Source organism: Dama dama, chromosome 15 (assembly GCF_033118175.1).
Source record: "Dama dama isolate Ldn47 chromosome 15, ASM3311817v1, whole genome shotgun sequence".
NCBI lineage: Eukaryota > Metazoa > Chordata > Mammalia > Artiodactyla > Cervidae > Dama > Dama dama.
The window spans coordinates 46,404,107-46,429,883 of NC_083695.1; the positions used below are offsets into that span (position 1 = coordinate 46,404,107).

General features: G+C 47.9%; 1 protein-coding gene across 1 annotated transcript in view; it reads right to left on the reverse strand.

The window, feature by feature from the left end:
* Positions 1 to 25,777, reverse strand: part of DRGX (dorsal root ganglia homeobox) — a 31,020-nt gene that overhangs the window by 409 nt on the left and 4,834 nt on the right. Inside the window, exons 3-5 of the mRNA XM_061163078.1 lie at positions 25,335 to 25,436; positions 22,021 to 22,199; positions 21,819 to 21,931 (exon numbers count right to left, since the gene is read on the reverse strand). Of these exons, the coding sequence (XP_061019061.1) occupies positions 21,819 to 21,931; positions 22,021 to 22,199; positions 25,335 to 25,436 (394 nt within the window). The remainder of the gene's footprint in view (positions 1 to 21,818; positions 21,932 to 22,020; positions 22,200 to 25,334; positions 25,437 to 25,777) is intronic.

Consider the following 25,777-nt stretch of genomic DNA (forward strand, 5'->3'; position numbering starts at 1 on the left):
ACAAGTCAAGAGATCCAGTTGATAGTACAAGGGATTACCACCAGAGCATCGGGGAGAACTGACCCGTCTCGGTTCCCTTACCAACAGGCTGTGTGGCCTTAGGCTAGTATCTTGACTTCTCTGAGCCTGGGCTTGTCCTTCTATGAAATGAAATGATCCCCACCTCACAGGATCATTATAAGGATCCAATAAAGTAATGCCACACTCTCCAAACTATGTGCCAAAGCATCTGCAAGAACTCACAAGGGCCCTGCTGGGAAGTTTTAAATTTTCAAGGCCAGGCGGAAGCCAGCCACATCTATCAGATGCCATGCGAGCTGCTGCACAAGGGAGCTCACAGCTTCAACGGGAGATCTCGCTGCACTCCTTTCAAGGATGTCGTATTTCCATGAAGTCAGATTTTGCAAACACCACACAAATAATCCACACAGAACATGAAATGAGGAGCGATGGCATCCAATGTGATTCTAAGTTTAGAGAAGTCATGCAGAGCTCACTGATGTACTTCCAATTAGAAAGTAATGGTAGCTCTTCAAGAATAAAAGAAAACTATTATTTTTCATTCAATTTACATGTGTTATTTTCAAATGACTACTAAGCTTTTGGGACAGAAACACTTACTGAGTTGCTTGGACCCAACCATCTAATGAACAGAACAGTAGGTATTTTTTATAGCCCAAGAGAGACATGAAACATTAACCTGAGGTTCAAGGGGCACTCAGGGCACCGTGAACTAAAGTTTGAGAAGTTCTGAAGGTCTTGGTTTGGAAAGGACTCAGTACAGGTTCAAAGTGTGGAATGGGGCTTAGGAACAATTGTCTGGCCCCAAGGCTGCTGGCCAGCACTGCATGAACCTCTCCAGGCCCAGGGCTGGAGGAGACCTTTCTTTTCACGTGTCACCCTCAACTGTGCAGTTATCCAATGGCTGTCTCATGAGCACCTGGCACTGTTCTTGACCCTAGTGACCACTCAGCAGGAATAAGGCAGCAAGATCCCTGGCATCATGGAGCACAGTTCCAGTGCAGAGGTACGGTGTAGTCTAGGCATGCTTCATGTGAAGGCAGGCAGTGGTGAGTGCTATTTGAATGAATGGAGTGTGATGGAGTGAATGGAGTGTGATGCTTGGTAGATAGCTGGGTGCAATGTCAAAGAAACAGGGACAGGAACACCCAGGAGAGAAGACCAGAGCAATGGCACTGAAGTGGGGATAGAAGTCACTTGCAACAGGTATTCAGAGTGACCAAAGCCACGGGCTGCGGGGGAGGAGGACAGCCAAGGAGTCAAGGAGTCACCAGGGCCAGGCAGGACGCAGGGAGAGGAAGCTTCAGCAGACTTGAGTCAAGTGTCTGGAGCGTAACTTCCTTGAGGAGAGGATGGGGAGGCTGCTGCGATGATGCAGCCCCAGCTGATGGCGGTCTTAGCTCAAGGTGGCTAGAGGGGAGGTGGTGAGAGATGGCCAGATTCTGGATTTATGCTCAAGGCGAGCACCTATGCACATTGCTCACAGCCTGTAGGTGGAGGGTGATGGAAAACAGAATTCACAGATGACCCCTGGGTTTGAATGAATGAATGGAGATGCCATTTCCAAGATGGGGACCAACAGAGAGAAAGGGGTGTTTGTGTGTGTGTGTGTGTGTGGGAGGACATGGAGAGTCTAGCTATGGAATCCTGAGGTCCTAATGTCCATCCAAGCTCTTTGAACACAGCTGATCCATGCTGGCACCTCCACGAGGGCAGGTGTGCGGGCAGGAGTCACACAGACCTGCATCCAGACTGGGTGGGTAGACTCAGCTGCCGGCATGACATGATTTGAGAGATTTCCTGAGCCTCTGGACAGGTCAAATGGTGCCCCCCCCACCCACCCACCACATTTGTTTCTTGCAGGAGATGAGCATCGAGTATCGCCACAGCCTCTGCCCCAGCCAGTCTGGGCCAGCTCCAGAGACTATCCCACCAGGGGAGCAGGAGATGGGGCACTGAGGCCCTGCCAAGGACATGGGAGTCAGAGCCTGTCCCTGAGGCCTGAGACCTAGGAGGGGGCAGCAAAGCCAGTCCCTCTAGGTTCCACCCACCCCTTGGCTCTTCTAAAAGGGCTCACCAGCTTTGGAAGAAGTAGCATTACAAATAGGGAGTAGCTTTGGACCAAAATCCTTATCTGTTGAATGTAATCGAAATTCCTCCCTGTGGTCTTCAAGACCTTGAGTGCTGGGGCCCCCACTGCCCTCTCCTCGTCCTTGTCATATGCTATCCAGGCTTCCTTACAGATGTTCAAACCACCATCACAGTGAAGCCCTACATGGGAGCTGCGCTCACTGGAGCAAGCCCTTGTATGTACCAGCACCGCAGTTCTAAGCACACAGTGACTTTGCGCATCTCAGCTTTGGAACAATCCTAGGCAGCAGGCTCTATCCCCTTTTGCAGATGAGGGAGCTGAGGTGAAATAACAAGTGGCAGAGCTGGACCTCACACTAGGCAGAGGACTGGCTCCTTAACAATTATGTCCCTCTGTCTGGAGAGAGGACACACTCTTTCCTCTACCCTGGACCCTTCATCAGGCTCAGCCTGGGAGTGAAGAGATCTTTCCTCTGACTCGGGGCTCTTGTCTCTTTTTAGGGCTCCATTTGACCACCATGTCCTCGGGGAGCTCCTTGGGACCTCCCATCCAAAGCAGGTTCCCGGGTTATATGCTCTATCAGAGCCTCATGCTCATGTCTTCACAGCACTGGCCACAAATGGTAGGTGTGTCATTAATGGTTTGTGACTGGTTTGCTCTCCGTCTGCCCCACACACCCCAAAGGGGGCCTAAATCACTACTCTGTCCCCAACCCTCAGCATAGCACCTGGAAAGGGCCAGGCCCTTGAGAAATAGCTGTGGCAGGCAGGAGGGAGACAGGGAGGGCCACCCAGGCCTGACACCCACTTGTGGGATCAGCCTTCAGGAAGCAGCCTCAGCAGCACCAACCATGCCCGCAGCTGGGGCATCCCCAGCCTCCTTTCCCAGGGACAGGCTTCCCTGTACGGGAGTCAGGCTCCTTTCTCTCCCCGGAAGCACATTTGGGCATCTTTCTCTTCCTCTCCAAGCCTGCTCAGAAGCAAAAGGAAACTCACCCTTACCAGCACCCACTGTGGTCTCTTGTCATCATGCTGGCCGCCCTGAGGGGAGGGCATCACTCAGCCCCACATTCCAGGTAAGGAAACAAGGCTCCAGGAACTGCCCAGGTCCACTCACTTTATTACAGAAGGGGGCCTTCTCCTGCAGGTTGTCCCCTGCTCCTCAAGTATAATAGGAGGTTAAAATGCAGCCATCACTTCCTGCCTCAATTCTGATGGAGGGGCCGATACAGCAGGCAACAGATGGCAGGATGAGCGTGAGAGGAATCACAAGTGCCCAGTTTACACACAGAACTCGGAGAGCCCGTTCCACAACTCGCACCCCTAGCTGGCTTTCGCCTGGACGCGTTTCCAGTGACAGCAAGAAGCAAACAAAAAGTTAAAGGGTTCAAATCCCACATCCCGCTGGTTCTGCCTCTCCCGCGTGCTCACAGCCAGCCACATACTGACAGCAGTCTGGCCTCTCTGAGACCGGGGGTTGCGATCTTGGGTGGGAACAGCGCCTGTGCCCTGAGCCCAGGAGCCACCCCGAGGGCCAGGACTCACCCAGCAGGGGAAGTCTTCCTCCCCTCCAGATCCCTCCCGAGGGGAGCCAAGCGGGAAGAGAACAGAAGACAGAGCACAGTGAACCCTCTCAGCAATGGAAATCCTGGTGATTTTCCTTTCTGTGCCTGCTTAGAGCTTTTCTCATTTTTCTACAATATCTGTGCATTTCTTTTAAACACATAAGTTTGATTTTAAATGAATGCTGAAAAGAAGGAAGACTGATATTAGACCCCCACCCTCAGCACATTTGGGGAGGGGCCACGAGAGGCTGGGGATCTGAGGGGAGCCGGGCTGGGGCTGTGGGCTGTGGGGGACCCTGAAGGGGCCACAGTCCCCAGACCCAGGCCTGGGCAGCCAATCCCATGTCAGACAAGCCCCAGAGGGGCAGGCTCAGCATACGTGTCTTGGGCTGGTTCTCATCCCCAGCAAGGCCTTACTCTGATAAAGCATCAGAGAGGGCATTAATTAGGCTGTGACTCGGTGATGAGCACATCACCTGCAAGATGAAGAAGTGCCACTTGGACAAGACACAACCTCCTGGATCCACAGTCTACTCCTGCTAGTTCACACCTGCAACAGGCAAGTCCCCATTAAAGTCGCCAGTAACTACATTCCTGGCCCACAAAACCCAGATTCAGAGGTGGAAGATATAAGTTAATTCATGGAATGGAGGGAGGGAGAGAGTCTATGCGGCTTGCCTACTTCACCCCTGACACTAGACATGGGGAAACTGAGGACCAGATGAACCCAACGACTCTGGGAGACTCTGCTTATAAACTGTAAGGGCTATACCTATGGCCTTTAAAAAAAAAAGGAAATACCAACATAGGCTACAACATGGATGAACCTCAAGGACATTATATTAAGTGAACTAGGACAGTCAGAAGAAACACAAATTCTGCTTGATTCCATTTGTATGAGGTACCTAGTATAGTCACATTCATAGAGACAGGAAGTAGAATGGTGGTTGCCAGAGGCTGCGGGGATGGGAGTCAGGGGTGAGGTGTAATAGGTACACAGCTCAGTTTGGAAAGATAACAGGGTTCTGTAGATGAATGGTGATGATGGTTGTACAATAATAAGGACATATTTAACACTCCTGAACTACACACTTAGACATGGTTAAGATAGAAATTTTATCATATGTGTATTTCACCACAATTAAAAATAAATTCTTCAAAACAAAACTGTAAGAGCTGAGGGAAAGTGAGGTCAAGGTCCTCAAGAAGATGAAAACCGCTCAAGACTGGGACTCCTTATTGCTCCTCCAGTGGGTGAGGACCCCCAAAGTGTCTCAGGCCACCCCCACACACATATCCATGAGCAGCACCCTCAACCCACCCAACCCACCACATCTCTGGCCGAGGAAGCATCATGAGGTATGCACACCTCCCTTGAGCCCTTTCTCTGTCCCTCGACTATATAGTACCGGTCAGGTGGGGATTCCCAAAGCAGGACATCAGACCCTGAGAGATGTACCCAGGCCAACAAAAGTCTTTGGCATGAAGCCTGTCACAGATGTCTCCCTCTTTCCTCACCAACACCCCAAGTCTGAACAGCAACTGAGTGTCTATCAAAGGGGGGCGATGCTCTTTGTGAAGTGAAAGTCGCTCAGTCTTGTCTGACTCTTTGTGACCCCATGGACTATATAGTCCATGGAATTCTCCAGGCCAGAATACCAGACTGGATAGCCTTTCCCTTCTCCAGGGCATCTTCCCAATCCAGGGATCAAACCCAGGTCTCCTGCATTGCAGGCGGAGTCTTTACCAGCTGAGCCACAGGGTTGCTCTTTGGTGAAGACATAAATGGCTGAAAGCCACATGGAGGAATGCTAAAAAAATGAACCACTGGGAATCGCCTCCTCTCTGCTCTGCCCTGCCCTCCCTGGATGAGAACACGGAAGACATACCGATACACAAGGCAGATACAGACAAGACCAAGAGAGGCCATCTGAACAACAGACAAGCTCAAAGGCAAACACAGAAACAAATCTAATGCAATGATATTTATCAGGGAAATGGGTAAAGTCTGTGATCTGTGCCCAAAGATCCAACTATCGAGAGGGGGATGGATCTCAGCAGTAGAGCATGTGGTCGGTATGACTTCACAGTAAGTTCACTGTGACACCATATGGTTGTGGGTTGCCTTAACAGAGGCAGAACCTGCAGAAAAAAGGGAGGGTAAAGTCACAGCCAGACCATCAGGCCAGAGGGAGGGAGTTGTGGGGAGGAGTGTAAAGTAAAAGAACGGGGGGCCATTTAGGCACAAGTGGATACTAGGTAACTGCCTCTCCCTGGTTTAGGGTATAGCAGAAGCAGTAGATGAAGGGAGAGAAAGAGGGGTTTTCTTTTCTTTACCATCAGTGTATATGGTGGTCTCTCTCTGGGGGTGATGGGTTTCTGGTCATGGGACACTGAAGCCCCCTTGACAGGATGTTGTGGAGAATCTTCAGGCACACTATGGGCTAACAGACACATTTTTAAATCCCTTTCAACAAAAAAATGACTGGTTTTAGAATGGGATGTGAATTATAAAGCTATGTCTTCCTTCCAACTTAAACATGCTTTCAGAATTTCAATTGATTTCAATTGAACTTAAATTGTCCAAAAACCAGCATCTCCCTTAATTCCCATACCCACTTTTTAACACAGGGGGGAAATGATTTCTACAAATAGGATCCTTTTAGACCTAACTCTTGATTTCTCCATGATTTCACAGTACCAATAGTAATATGAGATTTCTCCAAGTGTTCTCCTGCCTGAACAACTTCATCAACCTGGAGCACTGTTGACAACAAAAGAGCAAAATATGAATGCACCCTTTGCAATGCTCAAGGCAGCAGATAAACCCGTGGTTACCAAGTGAAAACCCAGATTCCAAAACACATGCATTTTGCCCACAAAAAGTAGGCTCAAGGCCCTCACCACATACTTGAAGACTTCCAAATGCATGGCTAACATAACTTTTCTGTCTTACAAGGTTGCCACAAGCTAGAAAGCAATGAGACTGTTAATAGCAGAAACACTGATGGGTAATACTGAGATAAAAGACAAAAAATTTATAAAACAGCCAAAAAATTCAACATGCACAGTAACCTGGAGCCATTTAGTACAAGGCAAGCAAAGTGGCAAGCTTTAGAATGGCCTGAAGCTGCCGGTTCCTGGCCACAGGAACCACCGCAAGAGACAATGTTTGAAAGGGCTTTGAAAATCACACCAAGTCTGTGTCTGCTAGTGACGGGGTGACGCGGAGTCAGCCATGAAAGAGGCTGTCCTCCTCTTTACTATGTCAGGGTGGTAGCAGATACTCGCAAATATCTACGCCAAAACTGAGTCATAATTATCAACATCCTATAAAATGAGAATGGTGACAGGACACCTCTGGGGTCTGAAAGCCAGATGCAGCCTGCAAAGGAGGAGGAAACGGGCTTTGAAGTTTGACTCCTGGTTCCACCGTTAACTGGTCATGGGACTTCACACCATCTTTCCAAGCTCCAGCTTCTTCATCTATAAGAAGAGGTAATATATCTACCTCTATAAAGCACCCAGTACTAAGTCCTCCAACAATTATTATTTCCACGACCACATACAAAATAAAGGGCAAGAGTAAGTTCCAATGCACAGCTTGCTCTAGTTACCAGTTCAAATCAGTGACCAACAAAAATCTAGACTTGCTCTGAGCATCCCCGGGAGGACACACAGAATGAACAGTGAGATCCTCCTCCAGATGTGTGGCTGTGTTGCAAGCATCCTTCACCCTGCCTTACACAGCCCCTACATGGTTTTCACAGCTGTGTGGCTTCCTTGATGAGCCCCGTTCCCATCATATCGAAAAGCAGAATAATTTATTCTGCCACTAGAATCTTGAGGAGTAAGCCAACAAGCTTTAAAAGTCTCATCTTTTCATGTCTGGATTTCCATACTTGGGGCTCTAGTTTTCTTTTGTTTTTTTATCTGTCAAAAAGCTAAATCACGAGTGGTCTAAAAATTAAATTAGTTACAAAGGAAGTCATTCCCGTGTGGCAGTAGCAACAAAAAATTATGAAGAAACTAACCACCCAATTCTAGAGAATTGACTGAATAAATTATAATCACCTTATTGAATGCACTAAAGCTATGACAAAATTATATTGTAAGAGGACATTTGGTGCAAAAATATAGTAATAGTAAAATATTAAATTTTAAAAGTAGGTTAAAAAAAACAGTAAGTCAAAATTATCCCATTTTGTGTGTGTGTGTGAATATGTATATATATATCTGTATATACACAATAGTACATATATACATAGTACATATGTGTATATGCACACGTACAACCATATACCATATCAATATATGGTCACAGGTATATATAGTAAATAATACTATTTAGAAATAGAAAATATTTATAAATTAAACATTGATTTTTTTAATTCTAAATAAGTTTTAAAATACATAAATTTATTGGAGATACATATTTATAAATGGGAAGGAAACAAATGTACCAATCACAAATATTCCTCATGGTTGATTCTGGATGCTAAGATAAGCTTTATATTTTTCTTTGTGTTTTGTTGTATCTTCCACTTTTTCTAAACTGACCGAGTATTACTCTCACAATAAGTGTGTCTTTCTCGTGACTCGTGATTCCCCATCTCCTTTCATTCCGATGATGGGAGAGATGCTCTCCTTTAGAAGAGATTTCCACTGAGGTTTCTAAGGAGTAAGAATTGTGTCCTCAGCACCCGGCTGAGACTCCATGACTGCTAATGGCCTCAGTCTGCACTGGAGCTATTGACTGGCAAACGTGGACCTAAGGACTGGCCGTGGAGGACCCACCAGGAACATTTCATCGATTTCCTGTTTGGTGGGGATCGAAGTCAGTGATCCCTTGCACGGGATGCAACCCAACCTGCCAGCCAGCAAAGCCCCTACAAGGCCAGGACTTCTTCCCTCTCACCTACCACAAGTGCCATCACCCAAGCCTGTGCAAGAGCCTCCCGCTCCCCAAATGCAGATTGAAAATTATTTTGTTTGGAGAACTTACTACCTCCTGGACACTAAATTAAAATGCACAATTAGATTTCCATTAAGTTACAGCAAATTCTGCTGAATTGATTTAATCGGCCTACATTCCTATATGACATCATGCTTTAAAGGCTTGGCCCGAACATAAATACTTAATGTAATAAATACAGTCTGAAGTATTTGATCTCCTCGGCAGTTTAATTGATCTACTACAGAGACTGACAGGAAAAATTAAGTTAGTTCTGTCTCGTCTTTGCCAATAGCACATTTTCATCATATAAAGGCACAAGAACGACAATTTCGGTTACAAGTAGAGCTATTGCACACTGATTTTTTGCTAAATGGTCACGTTAAGGGTAAGAATATTGAGCAAGTAAGTGCGTAAGTGGATTTATAAAACTTTTCATATACATATAGTTCATTTCTTTTTTGCTTCATAGAAAAATAGAATAAACATGTTCTGTGATTCCTAATATCAGTTCCTTACAGTTTGCAAGGAGTGTGGGGGTAACAATGTTGGTAGACACCTGTAATATTTAAGCAGAGATTATTCAATGCCGTGGCTAACTGTGTTCACCTATAAACAAATATACAACAGGGTCTAACTCACTCCCAGGTGATTTCTATCACAGAACTCCCAAACTGCTTTCTCCCATCTCTATGTTACGGTTTTTATTGCCTCTTTAACAGGAGTTGTGTTTATTTTTGTACCCACCTCACCTCCCAAATTTGCAGGGTAAGAGCCTTCACCTATCCTCACCCCACAGCCCTGATTCTAGAGCTAAAATGTCCATTCTGGATACAAAGAAAACACTCTATTATATTTGGGGGAGGGAGGAAGGGGAAGTCTATCTTTCCTGATCTAGGGAGCATATTTTGATTCCTCAAAGTTGCCGTCTCCCAGGTCCTAATCTTCCTCAATACCCCAAGAAAAGAAAACCTATGGTCACCACAAAGCTACCCAACCTGATTAATGCCAAAATCCCCAGGTTTATTTGGCAGGTTACCCTGGGGTGGTTTAGTTGCTAAGTCGTGTCTGACTCTTGCAACCCCATGGACTATAGCCTGCCAGGCTCCTCTGTCCATGGGATTCTCCAGGAAAGAACACTTGGAGTGGGTAGCTATTTCCTTCTCCAGGGAATCTTCCTGACCCAGCAATCGAACCCAGGTCTCCTGCACTGCAGGCAGATTCTTAACCAACTGAGCTACAAGGGAAGCCCCTACCCTGGGGGAGTAGACGCTAAATCCCTCCTCGTCAGTCCCACGTGTGCATGCACTGTCCTGATATTTGTTTATTCACTCAGCAAATGCTCTCTGATGGGAGTCAGCTCAACCAACCATTCCTTGTGCTGTGACCCAGTCTGGGGCCAGGATCAATGTCCTGTTTCTGCTTAGATGCCTTTGAGGGGGCCAGCAAAAGATGACAGCACCCAGATCCAAGAACCCTGCTCATCAGGGGAGCAACAGGGACACACACCCTAGGTGATCTGATGCCAGTGAGTGCCACCCTCCCTCCTTCCAGCAGCACCCTGCTGCCTCTGGGCATAAGCCAGGAGCCCTCTGCTCAGCTCTGCACTCCAGGGCCCCATTGATTAGCAGGAAGGGCAAACCCATCAGCACCCATAGGAAATGGCTTCTGGAAAGTGAGTTGCAGTTTTTAAAGCCAGAGAATGACAGCAGGGGCCTGTAAAAGGAACAGAATCAATACGGGGTGTGGGGAACTGGACAATGGGACACTTGGGTCCCTGGCCTGTCTTACCTCTGGTAGACACACTATGTGACCTTGGGCAGTCCTATCCACCTCTGAGCCTCAGTTTCTCCTACTGTATCCTGGAGAAGTGGTGGTAACATACTCATCAAGGAGATTCCTTCCAAATGTTAAGTGCTGGCATTCTTCACCCCTGTCTTCGTGACATTGGCTAAGCACAGAGGATCTAGGGCTGACCCAACCACATCCCCCACGAGGACAGATCATGCTCCAGCCCTCAGGTGCCCTGTTCCCCAACACCTGCACCTTCGGAGGTAAGCCGGGGTCCTGCAAGGCTGTGCTGCTTTCCTGAAGCTGCACACACTGCGGACCTTAGGCCGGGAGCCTCTCCCATTGAGTGGTGAACTCTGCAGGAAGTGGGATCCTCTGCCCTAGTCAGACTTCACTACCTCCTACTCTGCACCAGCCTCTGTGTTAAGGGCAGAGGTGAATGCCTTGGAAGGATCTAGAGGTGATTCAGATAAGGACAGTGCCCTTAAAGCACTTATAGTCAGGACTGGGAAGTTAGGTGAGTTCAAAAACAAACCTCTCAGGACTTCCCTGGTGGTCCACTGGCTAAGACTTTGCACTCCCAATGCAGGGGGCCCAGGTTTGATCCCTGGTCAGAGAACTAGATCCCACACGCCACAACTAAATTCCCACATGCTGCAACTAAAACCTGGTGAGGTCAAATAAATAAATAAATATTTGTTTAAATCCCAACTCACATCACAAGGCCAGAGTATCCTCAATACCTGTGCAGTCAGTCTCCACAGAGGGCCTTCGATGAACCACGCTCCCAGTGTTCACATCTGTGTGCAATTCCCTCCACCTGTATCTGAGCTGGCTCTGTGAGCAGCTTCTATCAATAGAATTCAGCAGAAGTAACACTGTGCCTGTTCTGAATAGAAGTCTTTAACAAGACCTGGCATCTTCTGCATTTATAATCTCAGGATCCAACCACCATCCAACTCCCACCAAAGAGAGAGAGAGAGAGAAAGACAGGGCACTCTCAGCATCCCTGCCAGGGCACCAGGCTCAGAGGCGTTGCCATCCTGCATGTATCAGCCCCAGCCACCATCTGACTGCAACCTCATGAGACACTCTAGGCAAAAGCAGCAACAGAACCACCCGGCTGAGCCCAGCCCGTCCTGGGAATTGGGAGAGACAATAAAACAGCTGGGCAGTCCTGCTGCCGCTTTTATTATACTAAGTTGGGGGGTAAAGTAAAACAGTACTGAAAATCGGAATAAAGGTTATCAGGGGAAAAAGTTACGAGCCAATTTCTTCATGGTCATAGACAAAAAAGCCCTAAACAAAATATCAACCAGTCCATCTATATATAAAAAGAATAACATGTCACCTCTAATTTGGGTTAATTCCAGGAATGCACAATTGGTTTAACATTAAACAATCAACCAATGCAATTTACTGTATTAATATTTGAGAAAGAAAATTCATGTGGTTGTCTCAACAGCAGCAGGAAAAAGTATTCCATGAAATTCAACATCCCTTCATATTCATGATTTTTTAAAATAATAATTAAAATAAAACTCTCAGAAAACTAGGGCAAGAGAAAAACATCTTTACTTGATAAAGTATATGTTAAAAATAAAAAGGCAGACAGCAAACATGATGGTGAAACCTTCATGAGGTTGTGAGAGCTTTCCCCTGAGATCAAGAATAAGGGCATAAAGCCAGTATCAGTCACAAAGACCAGCTATTGTATGATACGATTCCACTCAGAGAAATATCCGCAGTGGCAATAACAGAATGTCCACAATCTGTAGAGACAGAAATATTAGTGGTAACACGGGGCAGGGAAGGTTGGGGGAAACGGTGACTGACTGCTAATAGGTCTGGGGTGATGAAAATTTTCTAAAGTCGATCGTATGATGGTTTCACAACTCTTGTCCATACAAAAAAATCACTGAGTTGTTCATTTTAATGGGTGCATTGCATGGTATGTGAATTGTATTTCAATAAAGCTGTTACTGAAAAAAAGAACAAGGCAACGATGCCTATTATCACCACTTCTATTCAATACTGTACTAGAGGTTCTGGCCAGCACAGCTAGACAAGAAAAAGAGAAATAACTGCAGTCTGCCCTTCTGTATCCCCAGGTTTTACATCCTCAGATCCAACCAACCAATTGAAATCAACCCCCCAACTGGTTGAATACAGAGATGTGAAACCCTCAGATATAAAAGACCAACTATACTCATTATATTACAACATTTTCCATAAGGGACTCGAGGATGGGCAGGTTTCAGTATGGCAGGTGGGGAAGGTCACCCTGGAACCAATCCCTGTGGATACCCAAGGATAACTGTATAAGGTGGAAAGGGAGAGACATATTATTGTCGTTATCTACAGATGATCTGATCGTGAACAGAGAATATCATAAAAAATTGACAACTAAACCTAATTACACGGATAACTCCCCCACATATGCCGAGTCAAAGGAACCAGGCATGAAAAACATATCCCATATGATTCTATTTATATGTATACACATGTACCATTCAAAAAAGTTCAGACTAGACAGTAGCGTTTCAGAATGCCTACTCAGGTGTCTGACAAAACCACGTTACCATTGCAGTCAGCATAATGGGTTTTTTTAGGGACAAGAAAAGTGATATGAGAAGAATGGGGCATGGGGATTCAGGGGCTTCTGGGGTCCAGGCAGAGTTCCAGAAGAAAGGTGGCACATGAGTGCTTAAAATTATTCAGTAAGTTCTAAATGCATATTTTCTGAATTTTCCTGATTATCAGAGTTCATAACAAAATAATTTTAACTGCTTACTAAGATTGTGATTTTTCTTTAAAAATCACAACACAGAGGAAAAAGTGATTAAGAGAATTAGGGGGAAAATGTTTCCAGGGGCTTGAAAGAGGAAGAGGCTGCCTCCAGCTCTGAGTTTAGCCCTGATGGGGAAACACTTATTGGCCAGTAAAGCCCTCCCAGTCTCAGACTCTGGATGCTTTACCTTGGCTTGGAAGCCCAAGGGCCAAGTTGGGAGGGCACATTCTGGGGTAACTATGGGGCTTTGTTCCCAGGAAGGACATGGCCAGACCCTTTCCCAGCACTGGATGCCCTGCCCCTCGCCTCTCACCTCTCTCCTCATCCTCACACATGTGACGCAGGCTCAGGACGGCTATTCTGATTGCAGCATCGACTGAGCACCCGCTGCATGTCAGAACACCCTCATCTGGAGGGACCTGGAGGGATGGAGCTAGGCTACAGGGTTGGGACCAGGTCTGGATGCCTCTGGGCTCCTCCCCACCTAGGCCTCACGTGGGACCAAGGCCTCACCTGGAGCAGGTGGAGAGGGGAACATAAGAGGAGGTCAGACCTCCTTCCTCAGCTCTGCTGTGGTTCTCTCAGCTTAGGCCTGACTCCAGGGGTCCATAGAAGACACGGAGAGTCCCCAGAGACCTGCCTTGCCTCGCAGGCTGCCCATCCTCCCTCTGGTCCCCATCTTGTTGAGGACGGTCAGCTGTGATGCCCCGCCTAGCCAGGGAGAGTGGCTCCATGGCTAAGTTATGAAAGCTCTCCCCTGGCAGCTGTAAGGAGTTTCCACCTCACACCCAGCTCTCCGAATCACAGGTTAGATACAGCCAGGCTAAGTACACAAAAGAGAGGGCCTTCACCGACGGGGGCCCGTCCTGCGGCCAGCACTTCCCCAGAACAAACCCAAGCACTTCCCTCGGCCATCAATAACCTCCTCTGCATTAATGAATTGTGAACATAAGGCTGGCCATTAACACAGTGCAGGAAAACTCTTTGTGTTGCAAAGGCTTTTTCTCTAGACACTCATTATTGATACGCAAACCCTGACTTCATGGGGTAGGGTCCTGCTGCCTTTTTCTTTTCCAGTTTCCATAGGACATCCAATACAGAAATACACTGACTGCCTGCCTGGTCAGGATGGGCCCTCTCTGACCACCCCGGAATACAAAGCACATCACTGGCTGCATGAAACCTCAGGGAAGGAATGAGTGCCCTGACCAGCAAATCTTACCAGGGGTGGGAAGGAGCCACCATCACTGCCAAAAATCAGAACAATGGGGGTTACAGGAAATAGGTGAATGCCAGCAGTGATAAGGGCTTCCCATGTGGCACTAGTGGTAAAGAACCCACTTGCCAATGCAGGAGAAACAAGAGACAAGTGGATTTGAACCCTGGGTCAGGAAGATCCCCTGGAGGAGGGCATGGCAACCCACTCCAGTGTTCTTGCCTGGAGAATCCCATGGACAGAGGAGCCTGGCAGGCTACAGTCCATAGGGTTGCAGAGTCGGACAGGACTGAAGCGACTTAGCACGTCTGCATGGAAGTCATAAAGTTCACAGAAACAGTAGAAGCTTGGAAGAAAAGACGTTTTATTGGATCTTAGAAATATGAGTGGGACCCAGTGACTTGGAAATGAGAATGGAGGAATCTAGTTAATAATGATATTGTTAACTCACACCTCCCACTGGTCTAGAAGCCTCAGATATTCTAATTCACGCTCCCCCCATTTATTCCTGTAAATTCAGTCCTATAATGTCAAGATCCCCAAATTTACAGATGAGGAAGCAGAGGTAGAGATTCCCAGTACTTTACTCAAGATGTACATGGCTAGGGACTTCCCTGGTGGGCCAGTAGTTAAGAATCTGCCTTCCAATGCAGGGGACACAGGTTCGATCCCTGGTTGGGAAACTTAAGATCTCACATGTCACAGGCCGACTAAGCCCACGAGCCACAACTAGAGAGCCTGCATGCCAAAACTAAGAGCCAACCCAGAAAAATAAATCAATTAATTAAAATAAATAAATATCAATAAAAATTAAAAGATTAACATGGCTAAAGAATGCAAGCATGAGGATTCTCATCAGGCAGGCCACCCAGAGCCCTTGCTTAAAGCTACTGCGCTCGTCAGCTGCCTGATAATTAAAGCAGAAAACTTTCACAAATGTGTGGTTTTCAACTACCTGGCTCTATCACCAGTGGACAGTCTCCTGGCCCCTCTGTTGGACTCAGCCCAGTGCCCATCCAGGGGCCTGCCCAGCAGAGACTACATGCTAGTCTGCCACACTTACACATACAGGCTCTCTGTTTAACCAGCCCACCCAGAGGGTTCATAATCTCCTGTCCTTCAAGGGAACCAACCCCACCTCTCATGCTTCCTGGGCTCCTGATTGCTTGCGCAGCCTTGCTGACCCATCTAGATACATCCCTCCATGAAAACCCCTCCATACACCCCAATGCTGAACCTGCTGAATGGGTGTCCCCAGTGCTCCAACCCCAGAGCTGCCCCCCAGCCTCCCGGGGCCTGGCAGCAAGCAGAGGAGAGTCACCCAGCCCAGGACGTGGCAGGGGCAGGACTCCAGGAGGTCTCTGCCCTCAGCCCCTGGCCTGAGGCAAGTCCACCAAGCCAGCCCAGTGTGTGCCATGCCAGTTTTGAGTTGTGCAGATTTTCCAAAGCCAGGGGTCCTTTCCAGCTTCATCTTGGTTTTCCCAGCTCTCCAGCTGCTTCTGAACCCCAGGACCCTACCTTCAACACGTCTCTCCATGCAATGAAAATGAGGGCCTCTAATTTCCTAAGAAAACTATAATCCAGAGTTTTCTGCTACTGACTTCTCAATCTGGGTACTAAAGCTCTGCAAAGCAGCTGGGAGACCTGTTCCCCTTCATCTTTTCTGGACCACATTCCCCCTTAATAAAAAAATTAAAAGCAGAATCTAGATACACCGGCATGTGCTAAGCCACAGTCAAAGAGCTGCCAGCACTCAGCCAGTCCACCCATTCATATTGGAGGCAGGACTTGGGGACAACCCACAGCTCTGTGCTCTGGCACCCCCACCGAGCACAGTCCCTCTGTAACTAGCTCTCTGGATCCACTCCTGCTTGTCTTTTTCTCCTCCAGTGCCATCCACTCCAGGTGGAGATAGTCAATATTCCAAGAACGCTCTTGTTCTCAGAGCACATTCAAAGCCAATGTTGCCAGGAAAGTGAGTTCAACAGTTACTTAAAGGACCTAAGGACTTCAAGGACCAACTCCTAAAGCAACTCAGCACCCTATACCTTGCCAACCTCCAAGCTCCCCCACAAACACTCCTGGAAGCTCTCTCAACGTTCCCCAGGCAAAGACTTCACATCTGTCACAACAACACCTAGAATCAGAGGACCAAGACTTCCTACTCAGAGTCCCTCAACTTTATAGAGAATGATCTGCAGGCAGTCAGCTCTAGAACCATTGGCCGGGGAGGGCTCCATGTGCATCCAGGGAATTGATCCTGCCCAGGCACTGGGAGCCCACATTCCCCTCACACTTAGGCCAGGCATTTTGGTGCATCTTTGGCTTGGATCCTCAGGCCCTGGTCTGGAGTCTTGGGAGTGACACCAAAAGTGCCATCCAGGGCAGGGTCAGCACAGTGCTGTCTTTGGTCCAGGGCTATATGATCCCACCAGGACCACAAAGTCTGGGGAAGGAGACATGAGCACTGGTCTGAGTCCAGAAGCTTAAATTCCCTTTGATTATTTTCCTGTGGGTCATTTGCAAGTTGCCTCAGGCCTGGAGGAGTGGGCTAGGATCTCTGGGCTGTGGTGCTCAGCTGACAGTGGTCCTGGTCTGTGGGTGAGTCCAGATTCCCCCACCAGGGCTCATACCCAGTGGACTCATAGCTGCTCTCACTTGCCAGGGAGAAGAGGTAGGGGGTGGGATGGGGCGGGGCCCAAAGTCCCTACAAGCAGGTGCCCACCCAAAGGAATGAATGAATACATCGTGTCTGGAGGAAAGAGCACATCAGGACCCATGGAGATCAGCCCTGATCTGAAAGGGGAGACCTTGCTGATATAAATGACATGTGAGCAAGTGGTCTTCCTCCCTGGAACCTCAATTTCTTATTTACGAAAAGAGGGATGGGCATGGAAGCCCGGATGTATACCTTCTAGCACCCACATGCATCAAGTTCCCAACATGAGGGTGCCCCCTTGTTGGCCAGAAGCCCCTGAGAAGCAGAGTTCAGGGCACCAGCCTTGCCAGCACCTGGCTGCCCAGCCACTTGTGCGGGTGAACTCAGGAGAAGGCGGCTGACATCCCAGAGGTCCTGGCACTGAGCCAGGCCTAGAAAATTGGGATCGCTTCTCTCTTGGGTCCAGACTGGGCCATGCGCTTAACTTCTGTAGCTCGAGGAATCTCCTGATAGAAGGAGACATTGGCTGTAAGAGTCTACAGGTCATAGGCCTCAAACCAACGAACAAACGTTCCACAAAACAATCAAGGGTTGAACCCCAAGGCATCCAGAACCTGACTTTCAGGTACACAGTTGTTACCCCAGGTCCGGAGGCAGAAGCAAGTCTGCCAAGCACATCTCCAGGGACGGCCAAGCCCACCGGGACTGCAGCAAGGCTGTGCTGATCAGCTGACTTGGTGGAGACTTCTAGCTCAAAAAACCCCACTGCTGGGAGTGCCACCTCACAGGGTCGGGCACTTTTAGAATGCAAAAGTACCCAGCTAATACCAGCTGTTATCTCAGAGCCATCCCAGCCCCACTGACCTCTTGTGCAGCTCTAGAGTCTCCCTGATACATCACTGACTCCACTACCCTATGTGAGAATTAAATGGGCCAAATGCAAGACAGTTTTAAACAGTTCGTAGGGTTCTCACAGCTAGAATACTGGCGTGGTTTGCCATCCCCTCCTCCAGAAAGAAGAAAAGAGGCAGAGTACAGCAGAACTGATGCTTTCGAACCATGGTGATGAAGACTCTTGAGAGTCCCTTGGACAGCAAGGAGATCAAACCAGTCAATCTTAAAGGAAATCAATCCTGAAACCTCTTTGTAAGAACTGATGCTGAAGGTGAAGCTCCAGCACTCTAGCCATCTGATGCAAACAGCTGACTGATTGGAAAAGACCCTGATGGTGGGAAAGATTGAAAGCAGGAGAAAAGGGTGACAGAGAATGAGGTGGTTGGATGGCATCACCAATTCATTTGATATGAACTTAGGCAAACTCTGGGAGATAGTGAGAGACAGAGAAGCCTGGCATGCTGCAGTCCATGGGGTTGTGAAAAGTTGAACCTGACTTGGCAACTTAACAACTCCCACCACCAGGCAGAGCACAGAAAAGGTTTTCAATAATCACTCACTTCCTGCCTTTCCGACACAACTTAGCTTGCAGAGACTAACAAGCCAGCTGCTCAGAGAGACCAGATAGTAAGGGCCACGATGGGTAAGGGGTAAGGATGAGCAGCAAGAGGGGAACTTTGCCAGGGAGGGCAGAACTGAGGAGGAGCTATGACTACAGGAAGAAGAACTCAGAAAGCAGAGATGGGAGGGGTGGAGTAAAATTGTTCCCCACAGGAAGGCAGGCCACAGGCTGGTCTGACCAAGGATGTGCCCATTTGGCCCAAAGAATTGGAAGCCACATTTAAAAGATGGGGTTATTCTAAACAGAAATCTGGATTTCTAGCTTCTCCTGAAATTTCAGTCGTTCTGGCAATGTTGGTTCCATATATCCATTTGCCTGCCAGGGGCTGACCTGAATGGCAGTTGACACTTGAGTGGGCAAATGCTCCCCAGCCCACCCTCCACCCGCACCCAGTTCTGCTGAATCGCAAGGCACCCCTTAGCATGATCCTTGCATAACTGCTGATGGTAGAGAAGCGTGCCTTTTCCCCACCCCTTGCTCAAAAGTGGGAGAAAGACGCACAGACTGAGAAGGTTGCGAGTTTCAAATGATCAAGAAGAGCTCATTTGTATCTGGGGGAGCGAAGGCAAAGCCTCACACACTCGCTTCGCTCACTGCCTGCCTCTCTCTGTAAATGTGGAGGGTGCCGCCTGCCCCAGCACACCTCGTGTCCCTGACTGTAGCCAGGAAGGCCTTCCAGTGAGGATGTCCAGGCTTCCCAAGCAAGTGTCACCGCAAGGTACAAGGATGTGCCCTGGTTTTGTGCACACTGTGATTCCCATCACCTCTGCAGAGCCCTGCACGCCCCAAGCCTTCCCCTCCACCAAAGGAAAGTCTGTTTCCAGCAAGGCAAGTTCAGGGCAGGCCCCAAGGGTGTACTGGGGTTGGGGGGAGTACCTACAAGCAGAGGAAGAAGAAGAGGATGACAGATTCACCTGTCCCTCCCCCCAGCCCTGCCTCCTTCTGATCCGTCCTGTGTCCCCCTCTCACCACTGCCTTCAGCCTCTCAGTGACAGGCAGGCAGTCTCCCCTGCTCCCTGCCAGCAGTCCGGGCCTCTCTCCCTTCCTTCAGCTACCACAGGCCTCCGCCAGGGCCTCAGCTTGCCACAGATCCCCCAAAGGCTGTCCCAGCAAAGAAATGTGGGATTCACCTTCAACTCATGAGGCTGGAGTGGGGCAAGCAGAGAATGTTTATAAAATAGACAGTCACTCCCAGGAGCTGAGTTGGCCCTCACCGAAGCAGAGATGATTCAACAGACAGACACAGGATTGCTCCTCTGTCTGGGCAAGCTCCCTGAATGATACCTATATCCCACCGGTAATCTCTTTCCGGAACCTCCTTGTAATTGAGATCCCCACCTTCATTCTCAGCTCCCTGTCGTCTATTAGTCTGTGACTGTGTCCCAAGGCCACTCTGTAGAGGGCCTCTACGTGGCCCCTGGAGCTGAAGGAAGCACCAAGAGGGCATGGGATCCAGAGATGGATGGAGCTGAGTCTCAGCCTCCTGCACCAGGATTTGCCCAGCTGCCAGGACCACTCAGAAGTGGCTCCAGGCCTCAGGCCCCCACTTCCAACAGTGAAAAATCCCACGTGAGAGTGCGGTATCCAAGGCCTGCAAGCTCTGGCTCTGCACCTTATCTCTTGGTCCCATCCTGTGAGCACCCAACATGCGGGCCATTTACCAGACAAGCCTGGATCTCCTCCCTGCTGCTCTGCACGCCTGTTCCCTGTGCCTAGAATACCCTTCTCCCCTTCTTGCCCTTTAGGAGATTCTCCAGGGAGGCTCCATCATGCCCTCATTCAGACTCCAGAAACTATATTTGCATTGCAGATTGCCATGATGTGTGTGTGTGTGTGTGTGTGTGTGTGTGTGTGTGAAGAACTTGCTGGAGGGAGACCCCCTTGAGGCCAGGAGACCCCAGACCCTAAAAGAGAACACAGGAAACACTCTAGGGGGGCCTCTCCCACTACTAAAAGGCCATAGCCCACACCTGTACCTCCACCTCCCAGACCCACTGTGACAGACAAACCCCAACACTAACACTTGCTGCCCCACGCCCACTCTGGGGCCCAGCCCTGCTCCCGGCCAGTACAGCTGCCTGGCTTCCTCACAGAGTGGGTTTGGGGCCAAGAACTAAAAGACACTGGATGGACCCATTCATCCAGTGGGTTGCCCCAGAAACCCCCGACGGACAGTCCCATCAGAGTCCCTCTCTGTCGGCCTGACAAAAATGGCCCAGATGGTTTCCACCCTTCAAACAATAGCAGCCTTTGAAAAGAGAGAAAATCTGAGAAGACCACAAGCTCCAACAGTTCAGACCGCTGACCTGGAGTAGGAAATAGCAACCCACTCCAGTATTCTTGCCTGGAAAATCCCAAGGACAGAGGAGTCTGGCGGGCTACAGTCCATGGGATCGCAAAGAGTCAGATATGATTGAGCACGCATGCCGATCTCTGACATCAGGAGGCCCCGGGGAAGGCTGGTGGGCGAGCTGCATGCATGGAGACGGTCCTCGAAAGGTGGGACAACTGTCTACTGCAGGCCTCACCCATGAGCTGCAGGCTAGCACCTAACACTGGTCAACTTGAAGAGGGGAAAGGACAGGGTGGGATGAATTGAGAAAGTAGCATTGACATATATACACTGCTGCTGCTGCTAAGTCACTTCAGTCATGTCCGACTCTGTGCATCCCCATAGACGGCAGCCCCCCAGGTAAAATAGATACCCGGTGGAAAGCTGCTATGCAACCCAGGTATCTCAGCCTGGTGCTCTGTGATGACCTAGAAGGGTAGGATATGAGGAGGGGAGGAGGCTCAAGAGGGAGGGGATATATGTGTGTATATATATATATATAATTATGACTGATTCGCATTGTTGTATGGCAAAAACCAACACAACACTGTAAAGCAATTTTCCTCCAATTAAAAAAATTTTTTTTCAATTAAAAAATAAAATAAAATCAGTACCAATGCAGTGGCTCCTTCTGAAACAGCCACCTCTCGGCCAGTCCTTTGGCCAATGCACTTAAACTTAATGACATTCACCTGTATTCTCAAGACATCTAGAAATCAAACAAGACAGCATGTGTGCAAGAGGATGCTGTTTGCAACCCTGGCTGAGCCTGAAAGAAGGAGAAAAGGAGCTGCACCCGCCCCAGGTGCAAGGATGGGCCAGACCAAGAACAGTCTCCACGATCCCTGGGAGGAGGTGCAGACCTGCAGAGTCCAGACTCACCTTTTAGGGAGGCGACGTGTGACAGGGCCTGGGCATAGGTGGCCGTATTCAGGAGGGTTCCCGGCAAGCACGAGGGGAAGAACGGCCCTGTGGGACCCACAGTGCGTCCCAGGCTGGCAGAGAAAGAAAATCACAGGGTGAGTTCTCAACCTGGCATTCCCACCAGCCCCCGCCCCCCAGGCCTGAGTTCAGCCAGCCTCACCTCTGCTGGGCCTCCAGGGCCTCCTTCTTGCTCCGGGCCTGGTCCCCCGGGGGCGGGGAGTTGAGGTTTCTCACCGGTGGAGGCGTCACCTCTGCCATGGGTTCCTTGGCTCCTGGATCCTGGTCAGAGGCCCCTCTCTCTGTTTTCCTCCATTTGGCTCTTCGGTTCTGGAACCAAACCTGAGTCCGTGAAGGAAACACACATACACCCAGAGAAGGCAGAAAATCAGACAAGGAAGTAACCAGAACCTAAACCCAATTGCCTGATCCCCATGCCTGGGCCCATAGGCACCTAACAGCAGGTGTGTGGGAGCACAGCCTCCTCTCTCCAGAGATTTAGCAAAGTGATGCTCGCTGAATTACAGCTTCAGACCCACAGGTGGGTCAGAAAACAAGTGTAGAAAATGTGACAAGCATTTTTAAGATTTTTTTTTAATGTGGACCATTTTTAAAGTCTCTATTGAATTTGTTATAATATTGCTTCTGTTTTATGCTTTGGTTTTTTGGCCTAGAGGCATGTGGGATCTTAGCTTCCTGACCAGGGATCAAATCCACATCCCCTTGCACTGGAAGGCAAAGTCTTAACCACTGGACCACCAGGGAAGGCATTTTTAAATGAGTATCAAATCACAGCAAGTATCCAAATGCACTGCCCAGAGTAAGGGTAAACGTACCCTCTTGTGGAAATTCTCAGTGCATGCAAGTTCATTTATTTGATGTGAAATGTGTTTCCTATGGGGAGAAGGGGGGATTCATCATCAAAGCAGTTTGTAAAACACTGCCCTGCGGTTTCCTCATGCAAAATACTCATTCTCTCTTCCAGCAGGTTTGGCCTGAGTGTGTCTGGACTCATGCATGTGATTTAATCCTGCCACATCATCACATCATGACAAGTACATCACTTGTGCACCCAGTAGGAACACTGACTCTGGAGTCGGCTCCGGCTTAGAATCCTGGATGCCAGTGACTCTAATTCAGAATCCACCGCCATCTTTTCAGGCAGGTGGCTCTTCTACCCCCATTTTACAGATAAGAAAACTAAACACAAAGTGTTTAACTTGTCCAAGATGATTCAAGTGCTATGTGGCAGATCCACAATTTGAAGCCCAGTGGCTTAGCTGGGAACCATGATCCAAACTGTTTGGGAGTAATAATAGTGTGCCCCCACCACCCCCCACCCCCGCCGCAAGCATTGTTAGGAAAATGAACAGAGACGGATGAAGAACACCGAGCACAGTGCCTGGCACAGAGCAATTAATCACGCAGTGAACGTGGGCCAGTGTTATTATCTGCACCATCTTCAGGTTAGGAGGCAGCTTATGATTCACCTGCTCTAAGCACCTTCTTAGAGACGGGTGTGGAGTTCTTTAACCCCTGGGAACTAAGACTGTGTTTGTAGGACAGCCTCAGGGCAGCCAGGCAGACCGGGCCCAAGGTAGCCCCAGAGGTCAGTGAAATCTGCAGTTCTTAACTCTATGCAGCTAAACCTCTTTCCCATCTTTCCTGGGAGATTAGTCCTGGTTTAAAAAAAAAAAAAGGCTTGGCTAGACCCTGCTCCTATTTCCCTGGGCATCCTCTCATCCTCCTGTCAACAGACTGGCCCAGGAGAGAGCCTGGGAATTGAGGCTCACCCCACCTCTGAATTTTCATTCTCCTTTAACTGGGTTTCTTTCTTTTTTAATCTAGTTGGTTTTTAATTGCACATATCAGCAACCATTGAATAATGATTTTATCTATATTCTAAATTTAGGGCAGTTAAATGCAAAGCAAAATGCAGACACTTTCTGGCGTCTTAATTGAATGAAGGTCACAGCTATAACAACATTTAATTGAGCTATTTTTCATTATCATATTTTAATGACTTTGCACTGACAGTTCGCCTGCTTCTGAGGAAAGAGCATGATGGAGTCGTTTATTTCCCTATTTAGTTATTGTTTGACAACATCAGCTTCGATTAAGACCCTGCTTTATAGAACATTAATCATATTTGAATGAGCAAGGGGTATAAATGTAAACACATCTCCCTTCCCGCCAGCAAACCCATGTCCCCACACGGAGGCTCACTAAACAAATGCTTCACAACCATTGTCTGTTTGCATAATAGCCAACAATAGCCCGAACAACAATCCCCAGCTTTAATTGTCACCACCCCTATCTCACCCTTGCACCTTTCAGGGAGAAGTTATGATCTTCCACTTCTGAATGCTCAATAATTGTGTCATTTATCTCAATTTGCAGTTCAGTCTTTAGGCAGCTATTGGCAAGCTGGCATTAAAAAAAGAAAGGATAAACAGCATCCTGGCCAAAGGAGATTTTCATTTCCAAATAATAATCAGTTTAATTTGCCCGCATATGACCAATGATTCATGTTCAGATTTAATAATCAGGATCACATAATCTGATTATAGGGGAAATAATTTGTTTACAACCCCCAATTTACTGCTCAGAATTCCATTATCTCTCTTCAGCCATTGGTTTTTAAGAGATACTAACATGACCCAGGGGAACCAAAAGCAAACTATTATATTTCCTACAATTAGATCTTTGCATAGTCTTAACCCCAAGCCCCTACATAAAAAAGAACAGAAACAGCATGGAGGAAACCCCATAAATAAAATGAATATATAATTGTGCTCAAAGAATAGCTCTCCCAGAGAGACGGCGCTGAGAATCTATTCCTCCTGCATTCGGGCACATCTGCTGGGCTCGACGGGCTTGTGCACTTAAATGTAATCACCATGGAGCTTCTAAAAAGAAATCCTGCTTAGAGACGGTCACTGCGGGCCACGCTCAGCTCAGAGGCAGCCCTTCGATGCTGCCGTTTAAAGATTTTTAAATTGCCCATGTTCTTCATATCCACTTCGCTGAAAGAGTCCACACACTGGAGAAAAGTTGGACATGATGCAATTTCTGGAAAGCAGATTCTACCCTGTTCCCATATGAAAACATAGTTCTCTGCAATTGACCGGCCTTACCCCAGAGCGGTCAGAACTGCTTTGAGAATAGCATCTCAGCTCTTTTTTTTTTTTTTCCAAAGCAAGGAAATGGATGTGCATTGATGTAATTTAGTACCTTAGAGACGCGGACAAATTAGTGTAGAACATTATCACTAGTTAATTATGAATGACCGATTAATCAACCTAATCTAATATTCCACATTATGTTGATGTTATTAAAGTGCATCATGAAAATGACAGATAGTCTTCATTTGCTTTCTTTGGCCAAATGTGCACTATGCAGTCATGATGTCAAAAAAAAAAAAAAAGTTTGCCAGTTTTAATATTAGAGAGTTAAATAATTAAAAAGAAGGTTTACCTGCACTCTGGCTTCTGTGAGGTTGATTTTCATGGCTAGCTCTTCTCTGGTAAAGACATCAGGATAGTGTGTTTGGGCAAAGACTGCCTCCAGAGCTTCTAACTGGTAAAAGGAAAAAATATTTACTGGTGAGAGGTTGCGGCTAGGTGAGAGGAAACAGATGCATATTTCAAATTTTCTATGAGTGGTGAGGAAGTCATTTCACAGATCAAATGGGGAGGAAGAGAAAGAAGAGAGCTCTTTGAAAAGATCCCACAGAATTAAAATTTCAACCGCGGATGACTTAGGAGCAAAGACACACCAACAACCTCAGGGCTATGCCAAGAGGTAGAAGGAGAGAGGAACTAAAATGTATATGCCTTTACATTTAAAGTGCAGCCCATGTGGCTGTCACTGTAGGGCTTGGAAGGATAGAAGCAACTTGCACAAGCCCTCACTGTGTC